Source organism: Bos mutus, chromosome 15 (genome assembly GCF_027580195.1).
Source record: "Bos mutus isolate GX-2022 chromosome 15, NWIPB_WYAK_1.1, whole genome shotgun sequence".
NCBI lineage: Eukaryota > Metazoa > Chordata > Mammalia > Artiodactyla > Bovidae > Bos > Bos mutus.
In genome coordinates this window covers 51,368,975-51,387,550 of record NC_091631.1, presented here as the reverse complement: position 1 = coordinate 51,387,550, position 18,576 = coordinate 51,368,975, and the positions used below count along the sequence as shown (strand labels likewise).

Here is an 18,576-nt window from a genome sequence, read left to right as displayed (position 1 = left end):
TTCATTCAATCACGTCCCAGTCTTGGTGTTTATTCGTGACTTAATTTGTGTATGAATTGTGGAAAATCCCAGAGTGAAGTGAAAGTTCAGTAGCTCCCAGTCCTTGTGACCTTCATGGAGAGGGAGGGGGAGAGTGTTCATGAGGACACTGAAGGTTACCCGAATCTGTGGCTTTCAGCAGCGGCTGCTCTCCTGGGAGCTGCTTAAGTAACAGCTGGCATGGGCCTACCCTAAGGTTAATATTTGACAGTTCTGGAGGGGACACTGGGTAGTTTGCACAGCACCCTGGGTGCTCCAGGGTAACAGCCTGGGATCCAGGGAAACCTCATGGTTCACGAGGATGGAGGGCTTTACAGCAGGGGCAGAGGCCGAAGTGACTCACCCAGAACCAGCCCCCTCCAAGGCAGCTGGGTTGGCAGGCTCGGGGCCTGTGTATGGAACCTTCTAGAAACATGACTCCTCTCCACGGCTTTTCTCCTCAGGTGAGCCGCAGGCCTGGAATACCCTTCTTCCTGGTTGCCTTGCTGCTACATCCAAGAAATTTCAGGAGCTCCCCTCCCTGAAATCCCCCATGGCTGGACCTGCCCCATCCCATTCATTTCTCCCACTATCGTGGACAGCTCCAGTGTCTTGGAAATCCTGAATTCTATTTAGGGGGTTGGCCTGTCAGGTTTTATTTGTCATCCGTGAGCCCACATTCAGAGCAGGATGTCACAAACACCTTGGCCCTGAGTTGCAAGAGCCAAGGTTTCCACTCTGTGTCTCACTGGAGTGTCTCCTCCCAACCCATGGGGTCAGTGAGAAGGACTCTGAAATGGAGCCAGAGACCTGGGGTGTCACTCTGGCTCTGACACCGGCTGGCTGTGTCACCTGGACAAGTCGCTGCCTTTCTCAGGACCTCAGTTTCTCTTCCTGAAAATTAAGGATTGTCTACTTTGCTCCCTACAGGCCTTCGGTGCCCAAGCCTTCTGTGAATCTGTGAGGGTTGGTGGTCCTGGGGACAGTGGATTAAGACAAAGAACTCAATTTTCAAGCCGAGTGCGGCCTACACCGCCTCCAGTGCCCTGCTTGTTCATTTCAAACTCTGCTGACTTGCTGTTGTCTTGGTTTCCGGGGCCAATCCCTCCGCCTTCCCTTGGATGCTCAAAAACTCAGATGAGGAAATGGACACTGGGTGGTGCCATGATCCCACCACCCCATCCAGCCTCAGAGCCGCCTCTCCCCTCTCAGAGGGAAGGGAGGGAAAGGGGAGATGGGCTCCTACCAGAGGGCAGAAAGTGCCTGAAACGGGCAGCGTGCTGTGCTGTCTGGGGGCCGTGGGCATCAGGAAGTCAGGGGCTGGTGGGAGGGGCAGCCTGACACCATCTCTGGTTGAAGTAGGGTGGAGGCCTAAGGGCATGGACAGGGGGCTGGGGGAAAGGTTAACAGAGGCCCCACCCTCACTGTCCATTCTCTGAATGGACCCTGAAATTAACCAAGCCAGTACTGAGAGGTGGATGAGATTAGGTCAAACTTGAGGCCTCCCTGGCCCCAAGAGTGGAAAGGGCATGGCTGGAGCTTGGCATCACAGTTGGGGGTGAGGGATGAGGAGACAGCATGTGCTGAGGACCCCCCTGCCCAAGATCCCTAGACCCACCCATCCTGGCACGCCGGTGCACTTGGGGAAATGCGGGCAGAGCACATAATGTGCCCACAAACAACTAAAACACGGGCAGCCCAGGGCAGGGCCGCAGCGACTCCCACTGGAGCCACACCCAGGCCCCGGGCCACCCAAGGGCTTTGAACCTGTGACCTTCGGCCGTCTGGCTTTCTCTTTGCCTGGCATTCGGAAGGCAGGCTGAGTCCTCTGTCCCAGGGGCTCTCGGCAATTTGGGGGGTGAGGAGAGGCCCGGAGATGATGACATTGGACTTCTTACTTTCACAGGCGTGGGCACGTGAGCGAATACGCGAAAAGCCAGAGACCAGGAGTACTGACTCCAGCTTGAAGGAGCTGACGGCGGCAGTTACAGGAGAGAAGGAGCGAGGAGGAGGTCAGGGAAGGAGCCGCCTCTGAGGCCAGCTTTATTATTAACACGGGGCGGAAGGAGGTGAAGCCCACCCAGGGGTCACGTGGAGCCTGAAGCTTCCTTCAGCAGAGGGCTTGGCAGTGCTGGGATAGAGGTCTACAGCTCAGGAAAGACTTCTAAGCAGCCCTGGTGCAAAGGTGGGCACGACTGGCTCTGCAAACAGAAAGGCAGGATGGGGGCTGTGAGCAGGGCTGCAGAGGCTGGGACTTCCGTTTCATCCCTTTTTCACCTTACCTTCCTCTGGCGCATCTCTGCAGCCTCCCTTGGTCACACATACTACGGCATATTTTTTTTTCTGTTTTTGGGGCCATCATTTTAAAAAGGTGGGAATAGAGACGCAGACATAGAGAACAGATGTGTGGACACAAGTGGGACGGAGCGGGGGGGACGAGCTGAGAGAATAGGACTGACATATACACACGACCATGTGCAAAGTAGATAGATGGCAGGAAGCTGCTGGGGAGCACCGGGAGCTCAGCTCGGTGCTCCGCGATGACCTAGAGGGGTGGGAGGGAGTCTCAAGAGGTGGGCGGGATATGTGTATACTTATGGCTGATTCACGTTGGTGTACAGAAACTAACATATTGTAAAGCAATTATACTCTAATAAAAAATTTTTAAAAACCAACAAGGAAAAGACCCATATGAGGGTGACAGACACCTGACTGATGGATGAAAGACCCTTTTCCTTATTATCCAGAGCCATTGCCCGCTCCTCGCAAACCTACCTCTCCTTAGAGCCCATCTTCAGGAATTTGCCTGGGATGGAGGAAAGCAGACAGGTAAGAAAAGGTAGTGGGGTGGAGGGGACAGGGATTCAGGGCTCCCTGAGGTTGGGGACCCTCCTCACCAGCCTGAGCGAGCAAACCCTCTGCCGGCCCCTCCCACCCCTCCCCGCCCACCTCCATCAGTCACCAGGCCGGCACTCACCGGTGCTGCCTCTTGGCCCCGCAGCGGAATCTTTTGCCTTAAAGAGAGAAACGAGGTTAGTTTGCCAAGGAGACCCTCTCTACCTTGGAGGCCTCAGCTCCGTAGCCCCTCCTCCTCTCCTCCTGCCAGCGCTGCTTCGTGTCCGCCTCGGAGACCACAGCTGACTGTCTCTCTTTATATATGGCTGGACCATAAGCGTTCAGAAGTCCAAGTCAGCCAGCTGGGCAGTCCGCAAACATTGTGGCGGCGGCGCCATGGTGGACTGTGTGTGTGTCTGTGTTGGTCACTCAGGCGTGTCCAACTCTTTGCGACCCCACAGACTGTGGGCCGCCTTCTCTGTCCGTGGAATTCTCCAGGCAAGAGTACTGAAGAGGGTTGCCATTTCCTTCTCTAGAGGATCTTCCCAACCCGGGGATCGAACCCTAGTCTCCTGCATTGCAGGCAGATTCTTTGCCGTTTGAGCTACAGGGAAGTCCGTGGTGGATTATGAGCGGGATAGGAATGGTGCTGAGACTGAGCCATCACAGCGTGCCCCACCCCACACCCCACTGGGCATGTAGAAGCTGCTCGAGAAGAACCGCAGAAAGTCCAGGGCAAAAACCCTTGCTCACGCCCATCCGCCTCCGCCACTGCGAGCTCAGCCACAACACAGCGGGGCCCTCAGGGAACCGTCAGGGGAATCCGGGAGGCAGGCCCTCAGAGAACCGCCAGGGAATCGAGCAGGCTGGCCCTGTCGGTAGACTGGAGCCATCAGTGGAGGCAGCGGGGGGCGGGGGGGGTGGTGGTGCAGCATCTAACACGCCCATTAGAATCCCAGGACTTGGAAGGAGATGTGCTACATTCTGCATCTTCTTTTCACCGGCGTGTTTCTGAGTATTTTTCTTCTGGTTGCACCAGTCCGCAAGCATTTATTAAGCCCCTGCTGTGTGCCTTTTGGGGCCGGGTAAGGCAAAGAGCTTTCTCTCTGCTAGAACACTCCATACCTACACTACTCCCTTGGCTGTCGCGTCTTTGACTGCCAGCCCTAACCTTGTGAGACAAGAGGGATCATCCCCATTTAACAGATGAGCAAACTAAGGCCCAGGGAGTAAGGGATCCACAGTAAACCAGCAGGGAGCCTAAGACCTTGGGCTGCCAGGGGTGCTTGCCTTCCCGCAGCAGGCCGGGGTCGGGGTGAGGTGCTTCGGAACCCACTCTGCTTCCGATCTGGCGGCGGCACCTCAGGCAGGCTGCTGCACCTACCACTGCGGGTCTGGTTTTTTCATTTGGAAAGTGGCGACAGTGGCGGCCATCCCTCAGTTTGCCAAGAGGATTAATGGGTCAAGAAAGCGCTCAGTTCTGGGGAGGAGCGTCCAGTGGAGGCTGGTTCCCTCCCTTCCCCTGCCGCAAGGGCACTGGAGCCTCCCGGGGCCAGCAGGAGCCAGTTCCCCATCTCGGCGGCACCCCTCTGGTCCACTAGAGGGCGCACTCGGGGGAAAGGGCATCTCCTGGGTGGTCTGGGGACCAACAGCCCCCTCTGCATCAGGTTCTCACATTCTCTGTGGGAGAGGCGAGGGCGCCCGGGAAGGGGGTAAGAGAGAGGCTCTCCCCTCCCCACCCGGGAAGCCAGTGTGCTCAGCGGCTTTGAGGAGCTGTGCCCCCCTCAGCAGCCCCTTATACAGGACGGCCCCACTTACTGAGGATGATGACGAGCCCCACGATGAAGGCCAGGGCGGCGAAGATCAGGCCCCCATTGCGGACGGTCTCGTAGTCTGGGGAAAGAGAGGGCGGGGAGGTGGGATGGGTGACCCCAGACCCTTCCCCTAGCCCCACAGTAATAACTCAGGAAGATGGGGCACATGACCCAGGGCTGGGAGAGGCCAGGAACTGTGGATGCGTGGTGGTGGGTTTGGGGTGGGGGGGCGGATCACTCAGGAAGGGTGGGAGGGGGCCCGCCAGACTCACCGTAGTAGAATGGGTCCTCGTTCTCCTTGGGGCTGCCACCTGAGAGCCAGTGGGGGATGGGGTGAGCCACAGAAACAGGGGGACTCCCGTGCTTCCAGTCCCAGCACCCCCAGAGGTTCAGGGGGGCCAGGGGAAGCTGCTGGAGGGACATCCCAGGAGCAGGGGTGGTCATGCCACTGCGAGTGACACCATCTGCTCTCCGTGGCTCCTGACGGTCGGCTTGGGACCCACCACTGAGCCTCCAAAGCAGGGACCCACCGTGCCTGGGGGTGGGGTGGGGCTGGCACTTCTGGGAGGCCACAGAAGCATCTTCCATAAGCCTCAGCAGCAACCTTTCTCCATATGACTAATCAGCCACAACGTATTGGGTTTTTCCATAACATCTTATGGAAAATTCCAAACCAACTTTTGGGGCAACCAATACTTGGCGAATATTTGTGAAGTGAACCAATGAATAAATAAGTAGAACCTTAATGTTCACTGAACAGGAAGAAACCAAGGCCCAGTCTGAAGACTTCTCTAAAGTTCCGGTAAAAGTTGGAGGCAGAAATGAGTCTTGGACCTCTGTTTCTAGATCCTTCTATCCTACATTGCTATCCTTAGGGGAAAGCAAATTTATTTCAGAAACAGTATATTGGCATGTGGCAGACGGAGGCTAACAAAGCAATAGCTCATTTAACCATCGTAACAATCCTGTGAGGCATTAATATTATTCCAATATCATCCATGAGACAATGGAGGCGTAGCAGGGTTAAGCAACTCACTCAGAGTCACACAGCTAGAAAAGGGCAGAGTTGGGAATGAACCCAGGCCATTTGTTGTTAAAAATCGAGGTGCTTCACCCCTTTGCTGTGCTGCCTCTCACATGGTCAGGAGGAAGGAGACGTTTCAATACGGGTGGTCCCATCCAGTCTGCAGCCCCCAGCAGAGGTCATGGCTCTGCCCTCCCACCTGTAAACTGAGTGCACTTGTTATTGGGCAGCTGGAGGGCACCCGGCCAGAGCTTTTCTGTCATGTCTTGTGGTGGCCTCTCTTCTCTGCCCTACTTGAGCCCCTTCTTGGTGCTAGGGAAGCAGTGCCCAAGGTCAAAGGAACACGCCAGTCCTCACCTCCCAGGCTGTGCTGGACTGGGCCCTGGGCGGTGGGGTCCGGTGAGCCCAGCTCACCCCCTGGGCCAGGAGAGTTTGGGTTAGGAGGGGTCCACTGAAGGGCCTGAGGGGGCCCCAGGCACCTGTCCCCATGCAGAAGGCCTCTGAGGTTGTCTCCCCAGTTTCAGTTCAAGTCTTGTTCAAGGTCACACGGACATTAGTGTCAGAGCCATGACAGGACTCACCACTCCTCTTGCCGCTCCAGGAAACTGCATCCTCCCTGACCTCCTCGTCTTGAGCCACTGGGAGAGCCCACCCCACCCAAAGACCTCAGCTTTTCTAGATCTGGCTCAAAGACCACCACAGTCCACAGCAGGCCCACTAAATTCCAGACCCGATTGCCCTTGTTCGCAGGATGCCTTCTAGGCATGTGTCCTGAACCCGGGGGCTCTCGTCCTAAAGCCAGGCTGAGAAGGCTGACCGGGGCCCCACTGCTGCCCCGCCTCACCCCCATCTGCCTCCTGCGCTCGGTTTAGTCCAGAAGATGCATGCTCACCACCCCCCATGCCCCAGCAGCTCCTACTTGGCACTCATGTTTCCACCATTCAAGCTAGATTGCTTTGGTGTTAAGGTGGGATCCTCTTTTAAAAGCAGATTTTCTTAGAGAGGAGGCTGGCACGCACGGTACGAGAGAGGGGTGCTGGGTGCTCTGGAAGGCAGGGGTGCCAGGAGATGGAAGAGGGGGTCTTATTCACCCCTCAAAGATGGTCCAAGCACCTCCTGCTTCACATACACGCATGCACACGCACGCACACACACGCACACACACGCACTCACCGTCATCTGTCAACTCTGCCATTTCCCCCACAGACCAGGCCCGTCCCCGCTGCCCTCTTCCCGCTGCCTCTGCTTTGGGGAGACTGCCCGGCTGTGGGGTGGCCAGAGATGGGGTGGGGGCATTAAACATTAACAGTGCCAGGTAATATTTACCCTGGTCACAAGAAAAGCCCGGGTGTGGACAGTGGGGCTCCCGCTGAGGCCTGAGGAGGTGCAGGGGCAGCGGGGGCAGGGAGGAACTAGCCGTCTTTCCAAACCCTCCCAAAGGAAATTTCCAGAGAGAAGAGCCGTGGGGTCCACCCGCCAGGTGGAGAAGCCACAGCTGGGGCCCTGACAGTAGGGAAGCGGGGGGTTTGAAATGCATTCAGCACGTACTACAGCTTGCGGGGGACAAGGTCGGGGGTCCCACAGAGGCCCTCGACCCTAGCAGCTGCCCACATCTCCCAGCACTGTGCAGGCTGCTGGTGCGGCCGGCGCCTGGCATTCGGGGCTTTCTTGAGGTGATCCCAGGGTGCCTGGCCCCTCAACCCACCCGAGCCCCCGCCCCGCCCCCCAGTGCACAACCCACCCGAGCCCCCGCCCCGCCCCCCGGTGCACTGTGCAGGTTTCCAGGCCTTCATGCCTGGGAAGGCCCTTTCCTTTGTACCTTTTTCCTCCATCCAGGCCGCATCTAACAGCTCTCACCTCGGTCAGAAGGGCTCCAGTCACCCCTCACTAAGCCCTCGGTCCCCGCAGCCTCTGGCACGCCTTCTCCAGCCATGAAGCCCAGCTTCCATGCCAGTCCCCACGCTACACCACAGGCTTCTTTGGGAAGGGGCTGAGCCAGACCATGGAGAGAACGCCTTGCTTTTATGATATGAAAAGCATGTTTCTAACTGTTATTTCCTGGTACTTTGTGTTATTTCCCCATTTTATATATGAGGCATCTGAGGCACAGAGAGGGTATGGCCGTGGTTCAAGGGCACACAGCTGGTGAGAGGCAAGGTGAAAACTGACAGCCAGGCCCTTGCTTTGGGAGGCAGGGACTCCTTCTCCCTCTACTGTGGCCCCATTCACATTGGGGACCCCGGTGCTAGGTCCTCCATGGATGCTCATATTCCTGGCTGAGTTCTAATCAATCAGATTGGCTTCCAGAAGAGGCTGATGCTCAATTGTAGCTAAAAGGCCAAGGTCAGAGGTCATTGTCCACCAAGGGCAGGTTAGCCCTTCAAAAGGACTCCATCTATTAATCCTCTTGGAGTAGTGACAGGGGATCAAGGTTTGAGTTCACTTCCTGGCTCCTCCACTTGCTAAGCATGCGGCCCCTGTCAAGTTATTTAATCTCTGTGTGCCTCAGTTTCCTCATCTGTAAAATGGGTTGCTGTGAAGAGAAAGTGGGATAATGCAGTGAAGGGCATGGTGGGGGGCCTGGTACACAGTAAGTGTCATTATTGTTAACTGTTATACACCAAGAAAGCCACCCACTTCCCAGCAAAATTAACATGGGGGCGAGATAGAAAGACAGACTGTCACGGCCTGCAGACCAGAAGCTGAGGCACCCATTCACCTCTTCGGCTTCCAAGGCCAAGTGATGGAAATTCATGAAAACGCAACCGAGCTGACACTTGGCAGGCACTGAGTATGTGTCAGGCTCTTGCACACGCTGTCCTGCTAATTCCACGTTTGCTCCATTCCACGGGTAAAGAAACTGAGCTGCTCATTGCCCCCACAAGGACCCCTGGAGCTGGCCCAGCCAGTGCCGTGATCCCCAGTGGACAGCCCAGGAAGACTGAGGGCAGGGAGACTGGGCGACTTGCCTGAAACACCCAGTCAGGGACAAATCCAGGGCCAGAAAGCCAGACCCCCATGACTGTGCTCCCCAAACTCCTGGGGCTCTCCACACAGACACTGATCCCCCTTATTGTACATTATCTTGCTCCCTTAGTACATGTTGTCTATCTTCATAAGCTACCGTGGATTCTTTCTGGAGTATAAAAATAGGTGGAAAGTTCATAGATACATAGATAGATCAATGGTTATGCTAGATGATAGGTAGAGAGATGGGCAGGAGATAAAAGAGAAATAGGGAGCAAATCAATAGCTACAACAGCAAATCAATAGCTACATCTACAATAGTTACATTTTTAACTGTGTGTGCATGACACTGTCCTAAAGACTCTATAAAAACCAACTCATTTAATCATCACAGCAACTTGATGAGGCAGGGAAGGCATCATTATCATCCCCATTTTGTAGATGAAGGCACAGAGAAGTTAAATAACTTCCCAGAAGTCAGGCAGGTGGGAAGTAGGAGAACCAAGCTCTGAGCCTAGCAGTCTGGCTTCAGAGTTCCTACAGATGACCGACAGAGAATGAGGGCTGTGGGACAAGTTGCCTTCCCAGCTCTTGACAGCTCAGAGATGCTGGGAGCAGAGATGACAGCACGCCCAGGCCCCCAGAAGGAGATGCCCTCATTTAGAAATCGTGCCTCTCCCCATTGCTGCTTTCCCTATACTCCTGGGGAGCTGGGGGGTGCTCTTGAAAGTGATGGGGTGGACACTTGTGTCAGAATCCAGGATGGTGAGGTGGGGGGACGGGGTTCAGGGCACTCACCCAGGTACCACCTGTCCATAGCAGGAGCTGCTGGCTGTGTCTTCAGAAGAAGAGAGAGTCGTGAGGTGCTAGTGACCCAGGGCCTGAATGCGAAGAGCTGCCCTCCCTCTCTCCACAAACCAGCTGAGCCCACGGGCAGGAAGAGACAAAGGCAGGGAGGAGGGGCTGGCAACGGAGCCCTCACCTCGTGCCTGCCTGCCGGGGCGGGCTGGGCTGGGCTCCACGTGAGAAGGGGGCAGATTCTCTGACCTCCAAGAGCACCTGAGAAATGAGGGGAGCTGTGAGTGTCCACAAACAAACCACAGCCCCCACACAGGGGTGAAATGCCTCCGTGTAGCCCGGGGCACCTGCAAAGGTCACCAGCAGCCAAGAAGTCCCTGGCCGGGGCCTCAGCCCGTGGAATCAGAGTCCCCGATCTTCCCCTGTCCCTGGAGTTGGGTCATCTGAGAGAGACACTCAGGGGCACGCAGGGGTTCCCCCAAACCTCTCCCCAGTGACACCTTCTTCCCCCAGCTCAGTTGGCCTTGGCCCCGATGTATGCGGCCTCAAGGGCCTGTTCTGGAGCCCAGAGATCCCTGAGACTGGACAGGATGGTGGGCAGCCCCTTGGAAGCTGCCCCGGCGGGGAGGGAGCGCTTTCTGGCCCTGGCACTGGGCCCAGGGCACCGTCTGCAGCCTCCCGTGTCTCCCCCGGGAGCTGGGCGGAGATGGGGAGCAGCTGGGGCTACGAGGAGAGGCGGGTGCGGAACCTGGGCTTCCTCAGCTGGGACTCCTCGCTTGGCCCCCAGGGTCTGAGCTCAGGCTGTGAGGTCAGACCTGCCTGTCTGTCTGGAGACACCAGCAGTTTCACGAGGCCCCAGGGGATGCTGGTTGGTGCCGCAGGGTGGGGCGGCCGGAAGACAGCACTTTTAGTGGGAGGGCCCGTCTCCCAGCTGGAGCCAGGAGCCACCCGGGGGAACCGGAGGGCAAGCAGTGTCCCCCGCCCCCAGCTCAGCGAGGCCTGTTCTCTGGCCACTGGGGCCCCTGTCAGGGCCTGGAGGGAGGCTGCAGCAAGCAGTCTGTGAGGCTCACTGGGGACCACAGGCTCCTACAGGCTCCTCCTCGGTCCCTCGTGGGTCGCCCCAACACAGACAGTGAACAGCAGGGTCTGCAAGGTGCGGGTCTGGCCTGGGCTCTGGTCAGATGACACCCACCGCTCTGTCCCTCCTTATCAACACTTCCTGCCCCTAGGGGATGACTAATGTACCCCCAGGGAGCCACCCGGGCTGGAAAATACTGGAAACGGAGACAGGCAGACCTGGGGGGAGTTGTCTGGCTGGTATGAGATCTGTCCTGGGGAGCCATACCCGCCCCAGCAGGCAGCCCTGCCTCTGGGCTCCTTCCTCTTTTTCCCGCCACCCAGAAGGCTGCCCAGGGGCCCAGCTGCTCACCAGATGCCGCCTCCACACAGCCGCCCCCCACCCCCGCCACCACCCCCGGTCACATGCTGCCAGTGGAAACCTGCATGCTCACAGCCCAGAGCCACAGCACAGACATCCCCCAGGCTGGGAACTTGGAGAAACTCCTGAATCTCAGGACCAGATAGGCCTTTAGAGGTTGCCTGGTGCAGACTTATCAGTGGCCCTGAAAGAAAGTAGAGACGTCAGCCAGGACCACTCCCACCCCCACACACACACACTCTCTCTCACACACACACACACATATACACACTCCCAGACACGAATGCTGTGAAGAAAGGCATCTCCATCCCAAATGGAGACCCTGAGCCCTGTGTCACTGATAACTAGAACGAGCTTCCAAGGTCATCCCACCCAACTCCCTCACTTTACTAAGGATTCACTCTCCTGCTCACACCCTCTGAGGACTGTGCATTCGTGCATGCTCAGTTACTCAGTCGTGTCCAACTCTTTGCGACCCCCTGGACTGTAGCCTGCCAGGCTTCTCTGTCCATGGGATTTTCCAGGCAAGAATACTGGAGTGGGTTACCATTTCCTCCTCCAGGGGATCTTCCTGACCCAGAGGCTGAACCCCTGTCTTGTGTGTCTCCTGCTTTGCAGGTGATTCTTTACCACTGAGCCACTGGGGAAGCCTTAAGTAAAAGCCAAAACCGTTCTTGTATTCTAGAAGCCCTTCTGCATCTGGCCCCAGTGACCCCTCCAACCTTGTCTCTAATGACTTCCCTGCCCCTTCTATTCCCGCCATGCTGGTCTCCTTGATGATCCTCTGACCCTCCAGACACACTCCTGCCTCAGGACTTTTGCACCTGCTATTCTCTCTTCCTGAAGACACTTCTTCCAGAAAACTCCTTGGCTGAACTTGCTCAGGCAATGTCCCTTCCTTGCATCCTAGCCTATAATTTACACACCTACTCTGTAATATTTCAAATCCCTTCTTAGCCTTATTATATTTTCATAGCACTTATTACAGCAGATAAATTCTATATTTTCCTTAAGTTGCTTCTCACTTCTCTCTCAACTGAAACTAAATTCCAGGAGAACAAGGATTTTTGTTTGCCGTGCTCGTTCCTAGATCCCCAGTGCCAGAGCAGGGCCTGGCTCTGGGTGGACCCCCGGTTTTATTAAATGAATGAATTGGTTCCAGAAGTGAAATAATTTTGCCAGTGGCACAGGCAGACAAACAGTGTGCCTAATGCAACCTCTTCTTATGACTCACCTGCTCTCTAATAAGTAGCAGGAACTAGTTTGTCCCTACAGAGAGGCAGTGGGTGGCCAGCACCACCCCCATCCCCTGTCAGCAGCTCCCCTAGAGTCCTTCCTGGGAGTTCCCCATCCCTGCCCCTCAACTCCCCTCCAGCGCTTCACTTGGAGCCCTGCAGAAATTTTCATAAAAGTGTTCGCCTTGTGCATTCAGGGGAAGCCAGATGTTACAAGTTAAGGGGGTCCTGTCCCTCTCCCCTCACTCACACCCAGCCCTTCCTTGTCCTGACTGAGCTCATCAGCCTAGCTGACACTGAGACATCCTACATTCTTCCAGGGAAGTGTTGGCTCCTTCAACCTGGACCATGGCCCACCATCCCCCAGAGAAGCCCAGGGTAGCTTCTCTCCCTATATGTCTCTTCAGGAAGGTCAGGGGTCCCTGCAGGCACATGCACCCACACTTGATCCTATGCATCCTTCTCCCATCTGTAAAATGGGGTGATAGCACCTACCTTGTAGGGCTGTCACAGGAATAGAGGTGATGTAAGATAAGGCCTGGCCAAGAGGGTCCTAATAGGTGCCACCTTCACGACCCTCACCCTAGGCAGGCCTCCAGGAGACAAGGACACTCAAAGTTAATCTCTTGCCCAGGCTGTCCCCAGCGGGGTGATCTTTAAAGTGGGCTCTTGGGGCACATTTCTGCCCATGACCCTCAGCATGATCTCTGCCAGCCAACCACCCACCCAGCACCCCGAAACTTCCCTTCCTCCCCCGACACCCTGTACAACATGGCTGTTACCTGCTGGCGTCTGGCCCCTTTTATTATTCTTCCAGTCTCTTCTGGGATATGGGGGCAACCGAGGTGGGAACACAATTCTTTCATCCAGAGACTACAATGCAAAGATCCCCGCCCCCCGCCCCCACGCCACCAACCGCTCTTCTCTTGTCTGTTGTTCCAGGCTGGAGCCAAAGAGGGGCATGCTCTGCTGTTTTCCCCAAGACCCAGAAATCAAGGAGCTCTTTGGGAGACATGGAGAGGTGGTCCCAACTCCCAGACCCCACCTTCAGCACTAGCCTGTCCAAAGGCACAGTGTCCTCAGCTGGTGTGCCTCAGCCTCCCATCTTCCCTAGCAGGCCTCCTTCGTCCCCCGACTCCTCAGCCTTGGGCAGCCGTCTGGGGTGCTCATGGTTGGGCTGGTGGGTGAAGAGTTGAGAGGCTGGGACATCGCCTGAGCCTTGTCTCCAGCATCGAGGCAAAGGCCCTCATCGCCAGCCTTCCTGGGATAGGATCCTCCAGATCCACCAGCCCTGGACCTGGGAGCTGCATGGCAGCGGCCACAGCCTTGGACTCCAGGCTGGCTCACCAGTCCTCCTGGTGGTGGCTCGCAGTTGGAGAGAAGCCAGGAGCCCCTAGAAAGTCCGGTTCCTGGCTCAGGTCCGTCCTCAGCTGCGTGGCACGCATGGTCACCTAGCAGGGAACGTGGTGACTCTCAGGCCACAGCTGTGCTGCCAGAGGCCCCAAACCCCAGGGAACACTGTCTCTGGCTGTGGCTGTGGATGCCAGGGTGACTGGGGTCTTATAAGTCAGGGCTGGGAGGAGGTGGGCCCTGGAGGGTCCATTCCTTAACAGTTGGCATCAAGATGGCCTGAGCTGTGGGGCACACAGGTCCTGGGAGCTGCCAAGGGGCAATGTACTCAAAGTCAAGGTCACCCAGGCCTTCCTGCTCCCTGAGCAGTGGGACCTGGGGACGTCCTCTTCTGGTTCTACAGCTGGTGACCAGGGCAAACCCGTTTGACCCACCTCTCCCGCAGTGAATACCCTGGAGAGAAATGCATTCTTGACTTTTCTAAGAACTTGCGTCTGGGCTTGAACGAGAACAGAGGCTGTTTCTCTCCAGTGGCAGACATTCTCCTTCCAGTAACCACATTCCTCCTTATCTCTGAAAAGTAGCTCCAAGCTCACCACCTCCAGGAAGACCACCAGGAGCAGACCCACCCTCTGCTGTTCCTACCCTTCCTCCATGACCTTCTGGATTCCACTGCCATGGCCCAAATAGCTCACATCTGGCTTTGTAATCATCTTTATCTTTGACTTCAGAGACTACCAAGTCTGTCCTGGCTTCTTCGAGCACACAGATTACCAGGTCTGGAGTCTGGCCCCCATCTCTGCTCACTTGGTAGCAGTTCCATCCATGTTATCATTCTCAACAGTTCTGAAGAACTCTCATCTCTCTGTTTCATTCATCCCACTCATCCAAGCAGGTTTTGTGATACTCATGGAGAAGCAGACCCTCACAGTATGTAGATATGTTAGAACTTGAACCCCAGTCTACAGGACAGAAGGGGAACCCTGCTATCACAAAAAAGGGCACAGAGGACCTGAATGGTAATAAAATATTAATAATGTGGACCAAAAAAAAATGTTGCCTGCCATTTCAGTAAAGAATGCTGCCCTCCATCAAACCAGCAGCCACTGCTCACGACAGTGCACCCTGAGGGAATTCAGGGTAGAGAAAAACAGCATATTGGCCCTAGATAGCTAAGATGCACATCAAAGGAATGATTTCAATAAGCCCAGAATCTTGCATCTTCCCATACATAGAAAGGCACTAAGATCCTTAACTTGGGATGGCTGGTTTTTATGATTAAGCAGTGATCTTTCCATGTTTAGCTACTTTTTTTTTTTTCAGTAGAAACTCCTATATATCCTGGTTTCTCTCTTACCTCTTTGCAACAGTTCTCAGAGCTACTTGAGAGGCCATCTCCCAGACTACAGTCCTCAGTAATTTTTCATTGTTGTTCAGTTGCCAAGTTGTGTCTGACTCTTCGTGACCCCATGGATTGCAGCATGCCAGGCTTCCCTGTCCTTCACTATCTCCTGGAGCTTGCTCAAATTCATGTCCATTGAGTCAGTGATGCCATCCAACAATCTCATCCTCTGTCTCCCCCTTCTCCTCCTACCCTCAATCTTTCCCAGCATCAGGGTCTTTTCCAATGAGTCAGCTCTTCGGATCAGGTGGTCCAAGGATTGGAGGTTCAACTTTAGCATCAGTCCTTCCAATGAATATTCACAGTTGATTTCCTTTAGGATTGACTGGTTTGATCTTGCTGTCCAAGGGACTCTCAAGAGTCTTCTGAAGCACCACAGTTCAAAAGCATCAATTCTTTGGTGTTCAACCTTCTTTACAGTCCAACTCTCACATCTGTACATTACTAGAAAAACCATAGCTTTGACTATATGGACCTTTGTTGGCAAAATGATGGGTTTTTAATAGTCCTCAATAATACCCCCAAATAAAACATAATCCTCAACTTTTAGGTTGTATGTTTTTCAGTTGACAATAACATAATATATACATGTAAATTTTTCAGTATTTTTATGTCCATAGTCTCACTTTGACCCTGTGAGGGAACAGGAAAGATACTGATGGACCCATTGTGCAGTTGAGGAAACCAAAGCTCCCGAGACTACACAGGAGCCCAGCTTACCCCATGGCTAGGAAAGACTTCATTTTACAGAGACAGAAACTGACAAAGATGCTAGGGTCTGGCCCAGATCACACAGCTGGAGGGAACACAAGGGGTGTCCTGAGCCTTTTTCAGTTCCAGCAGGCACTGGCTGAGAGGCAGGAACCCCCTCTGCACCTCTGGACGGCGCAGAGGGCCAACTGCCCAGCAGCCCCTACCACCGTGAGTCCTTCAGGACACCTGATCGCAGCATCACCTGCTCTGCCATCACTGCCTTGGCCGGTGCCCCGCTATTGTGCAACCAGGCACGGGGCTGGGGCTGGCTCCATAAAATCAACAGCCAGTTGGCTTGATCTGGCTGATTCTGCCCCCCTGGAGTTCAACCGTGACAGCAATGAATCAGGCTAATGGTGAGAGGTGGCCGTTCTTCCTCTCTGTGGCCTGGAGACAGGTATTTCCAAGGCTCCTCCCCTGGCTCAGGCAAACACACCTGACCTACCTGTGCCCCCCACCCCCCGCCCCCAGTCTCTCTCACGCTCTCTCCAGGCCCAGGGTGAGGCAGAATAGCCAGGGACAAGGTGGGGTGAACCAGACAGAGCTGGACAGCTCTCTCACCCTCAGTCCCGCCAGCCACCCCTGCCAACCTAGGATCCCAGGCAGGGCAGAGCTCTCCGCCCCACAGGAAGAGAAGGTGCCCAGTGACCTTGGGGTGTGCTTCAGCCTGGAGACCCCCTCACCCACCCCTCTCTCCCTGCTGCTTGCTTTCTGCCTCTGACTCTCTTCCAAGAACAATTTGGCAACTTCCAATCCACAACCTGCAAAAAAAAAAAGTGATAGGGGAGGGCCACAGCCCAGGGTTGGGGTAGGAAGCAGGCAGGTTAACCTATTTTTATGTGGTGCTAAGTAGCATAAACAGCTCATGCAAATAGACCTGAAAATTGTTGGAGTGGAATTCAGGGGGAGGTGGGGAGCAGGGGGAGTGGCTGGGAGGTGGAAGGTATAGACAACTGAGATTTCTGCCTGAGACCCTTCTGGGAAATTGCACATCATGGCAGCTTTCCTGTTCAGTCCAGCTTTCCCGTTCATTTCTTGTTATATTCAATCAAGTCACAAATATAAGCCATGTGCCCTAGAGGCTGAGTGGACAGAAGAGGTCCTCCCTGCATGGAGTACGGGTCCAGAAGGAAGACATGCCTGGACTCTGGACTCCTCTCCCCTGGCCCGCGCCCTCCAGCTAGACTGGCTCATCCATCCATTGGTTGGGGCATGAGGGGGTCCTCAGTTCAGGCCTGGACACTTAGGTCATACTGGGTAGGTTTGAGCCCATCTCGCCTAGAGGATTCTACCTGCTGGTCCTTTTCCTTCACCTTGAACACTTCCAGTGACAGGGAGCTCACTCCAGTCTTGGGTCATCATAGCCTGGGAGCTAAGGACTCACTCACATGAGGCCAAGTTTTGCTTCCTGCTCATGTCCACCTGATGGCCCTGGGTCCTTCCTCTGAAGCACAGGGTCACACTGCCTTAGACCTGCATGGACCTTGGCTTTGCCAGCAGCAGTGCAAACTCAGGCAGGTCCCACCAAGCCTCAGTTTCCTCATCTGTAAAATAGGGATGCCATCATATATAGCTGTGAGTTCTAAACAAGTTGGAACCCATGAAGACCTCAGCCCAGGGTTTGGCACATAGTAAGTGCATGGTAAATGTTAGCTGTCTTCATGCATTCATCCATTATTATTATTTTGATCATCAGTTTCTTTGTTCTTTATGTGTCTTGCTTCCAGACCACTCACTTCCCACAGGACCCTCCTCAGAAGACAGTTCAGCTCGTTGATGCCCCAAAGGGATCGTCAGGCTCCAGCTGCAGTCTCACCAGCCCAGACGATCCTCTTCCTCTGTCTGGATGCCAGCCTCCTGAAGAAGCCAAGCCATGTGTGTGCTGTGAAAAACTTTGGAGACAGCCAGCCTGCACCCAACGCCTAGCTCCTCCATCTGCCTGTCATGTGGCCCTAGACCTGTCAAAGATTTATCAGAGAGGCCGTAAAATGTGAGTATCTAGCTCAGAGATCAGGCCAGATCGCCAGGAGGAGAAATAGGTAGGTGCTCAGAGTCTGGCAGAGAAGAGAGAACCACGTTATGGTTTATGCTAGAGATGAGAACTACTATTTTCTATTGTTAACATAATTATTATGAGCAAAATCAGAACCTCCCCATTGGACTTGCTTACACTTGTTTTTATTGTTTCATGTTTTCTTTTCAATAATGAATGTGTGGAGAAAACCACCAACTTATAAAAAAATTAATCTTATTTATTTTTGTTTATGGTGGTGCTGGGTCTCTGTTGCTGCGCACGGGCTGTCTCTAGTGGCGGTGAGCAGGGGCTCCTCTCCAGCAGCGGTGGGCAGGCTTCTCGTTGCGGTGGCCTCTCTTGCTGCAGTGGTTTCTCTTGTTGCGGAGCTTGGGCTCTAGAGCACGCAGGCTTTAGTAGTTCTGGCGCGCAGACTTAGTTCCCCCACAGCATGTGGAATCTTCCTGGACTAGGGATCAAACCCATGTCCCCTGCATTGACAGATGGCTTCTTAACCACTGGACCACCTGGGAAGTCCCTCACCAACTTTTGTGCATCCGGGGCCTCTAAGGATCTTCATTCGGCCTTTCTCTGCAACTGCTGCAAAGCCTACAAACTCCCTGACCCATAGTCAAGAGTTCCACGATTGGTGGTTGTGAGCTTATATATACAAAGCGTGACCAGAGCTGTTTCAGCCACCACGATCTCTGGGTTGACAGCGTTGAGTGTGATCTCAACTATAAGCCTTGGTCTTTTCAAGGACCTGGGGGACCGAGGGTACAAGCAGCGCAGAAGAGGCATCACACATGTCCCAGGGGTGACCAGGGCGTGGCTGAACCCCACGGTCCCTCAGGACCCGTGCCTTGTGATTCTGCAGCTCCAAACAACTCATAGAATCTAGACAGACTCTGTGAAGATTTTCTGAGACTGT

The 18,576-nt window shown here is 54.8% G+C and overlaps 1 protein-coding gene across 1 annotated transcript; it reads right to left on the bottom strand.

The window, feature by feature from the left end:
- Window positions 1-2,050: 2,050 nt before the first annotated feature.
- On the bottom strand, window positions 2,051-7,355 carry LOC102275041 (uncharacterized). Its single transcript, XM_014478636.2, has 5 exons — window positions 4,940-7,355; window positions 4,672-4,746; window positions 2,996-3,032; window positions 2,794-2,824; window positions 2,051-2,219 (listed from the first exon to the last, which is right to left on the bottom strand). The coding sequence occupies exons 1-4, from the start codon at window positions 5,253-5,255 to the stop codon at window positions 2,800-2,802; spliced, it is 453 nt and encodes a 150-aa protein (XP_014334122.2). The 5' UTR covers window positions 5,256-7,355; the 3' UTR covers window positions 2,051-2,219; window positions 2,794-2,799.
- Window positions 7,356-18,576: the final 11,221 nt, after the last annotated feature.

Excerpts from the sequence above, each read along its gene's own strand:
- LOC102275041 (XM_014478636.2), bottom strand. The coding sequence starts at position 5,255 with ATGGAAGATGCTTCTGTGGCCTCCCAGAAGTGCCAGCCCCACCCCACC. Across the intron at positions 4,747-4,939 it reads CGAGGACCCATTCTACTACG|ACTACGAGACCGTCCGCAAT; the intron begins GTGAGTCTGGCG and ends CTCTTTCCCCAG. Across the intron at positions 2,825-2,995 it reads GGGGCCAAGAGGCAGCACCG|GCAAATTCCTGAAGATGGGC; the intron begins GTGAGTGCCGGC and ends CCTCCATCCCAG.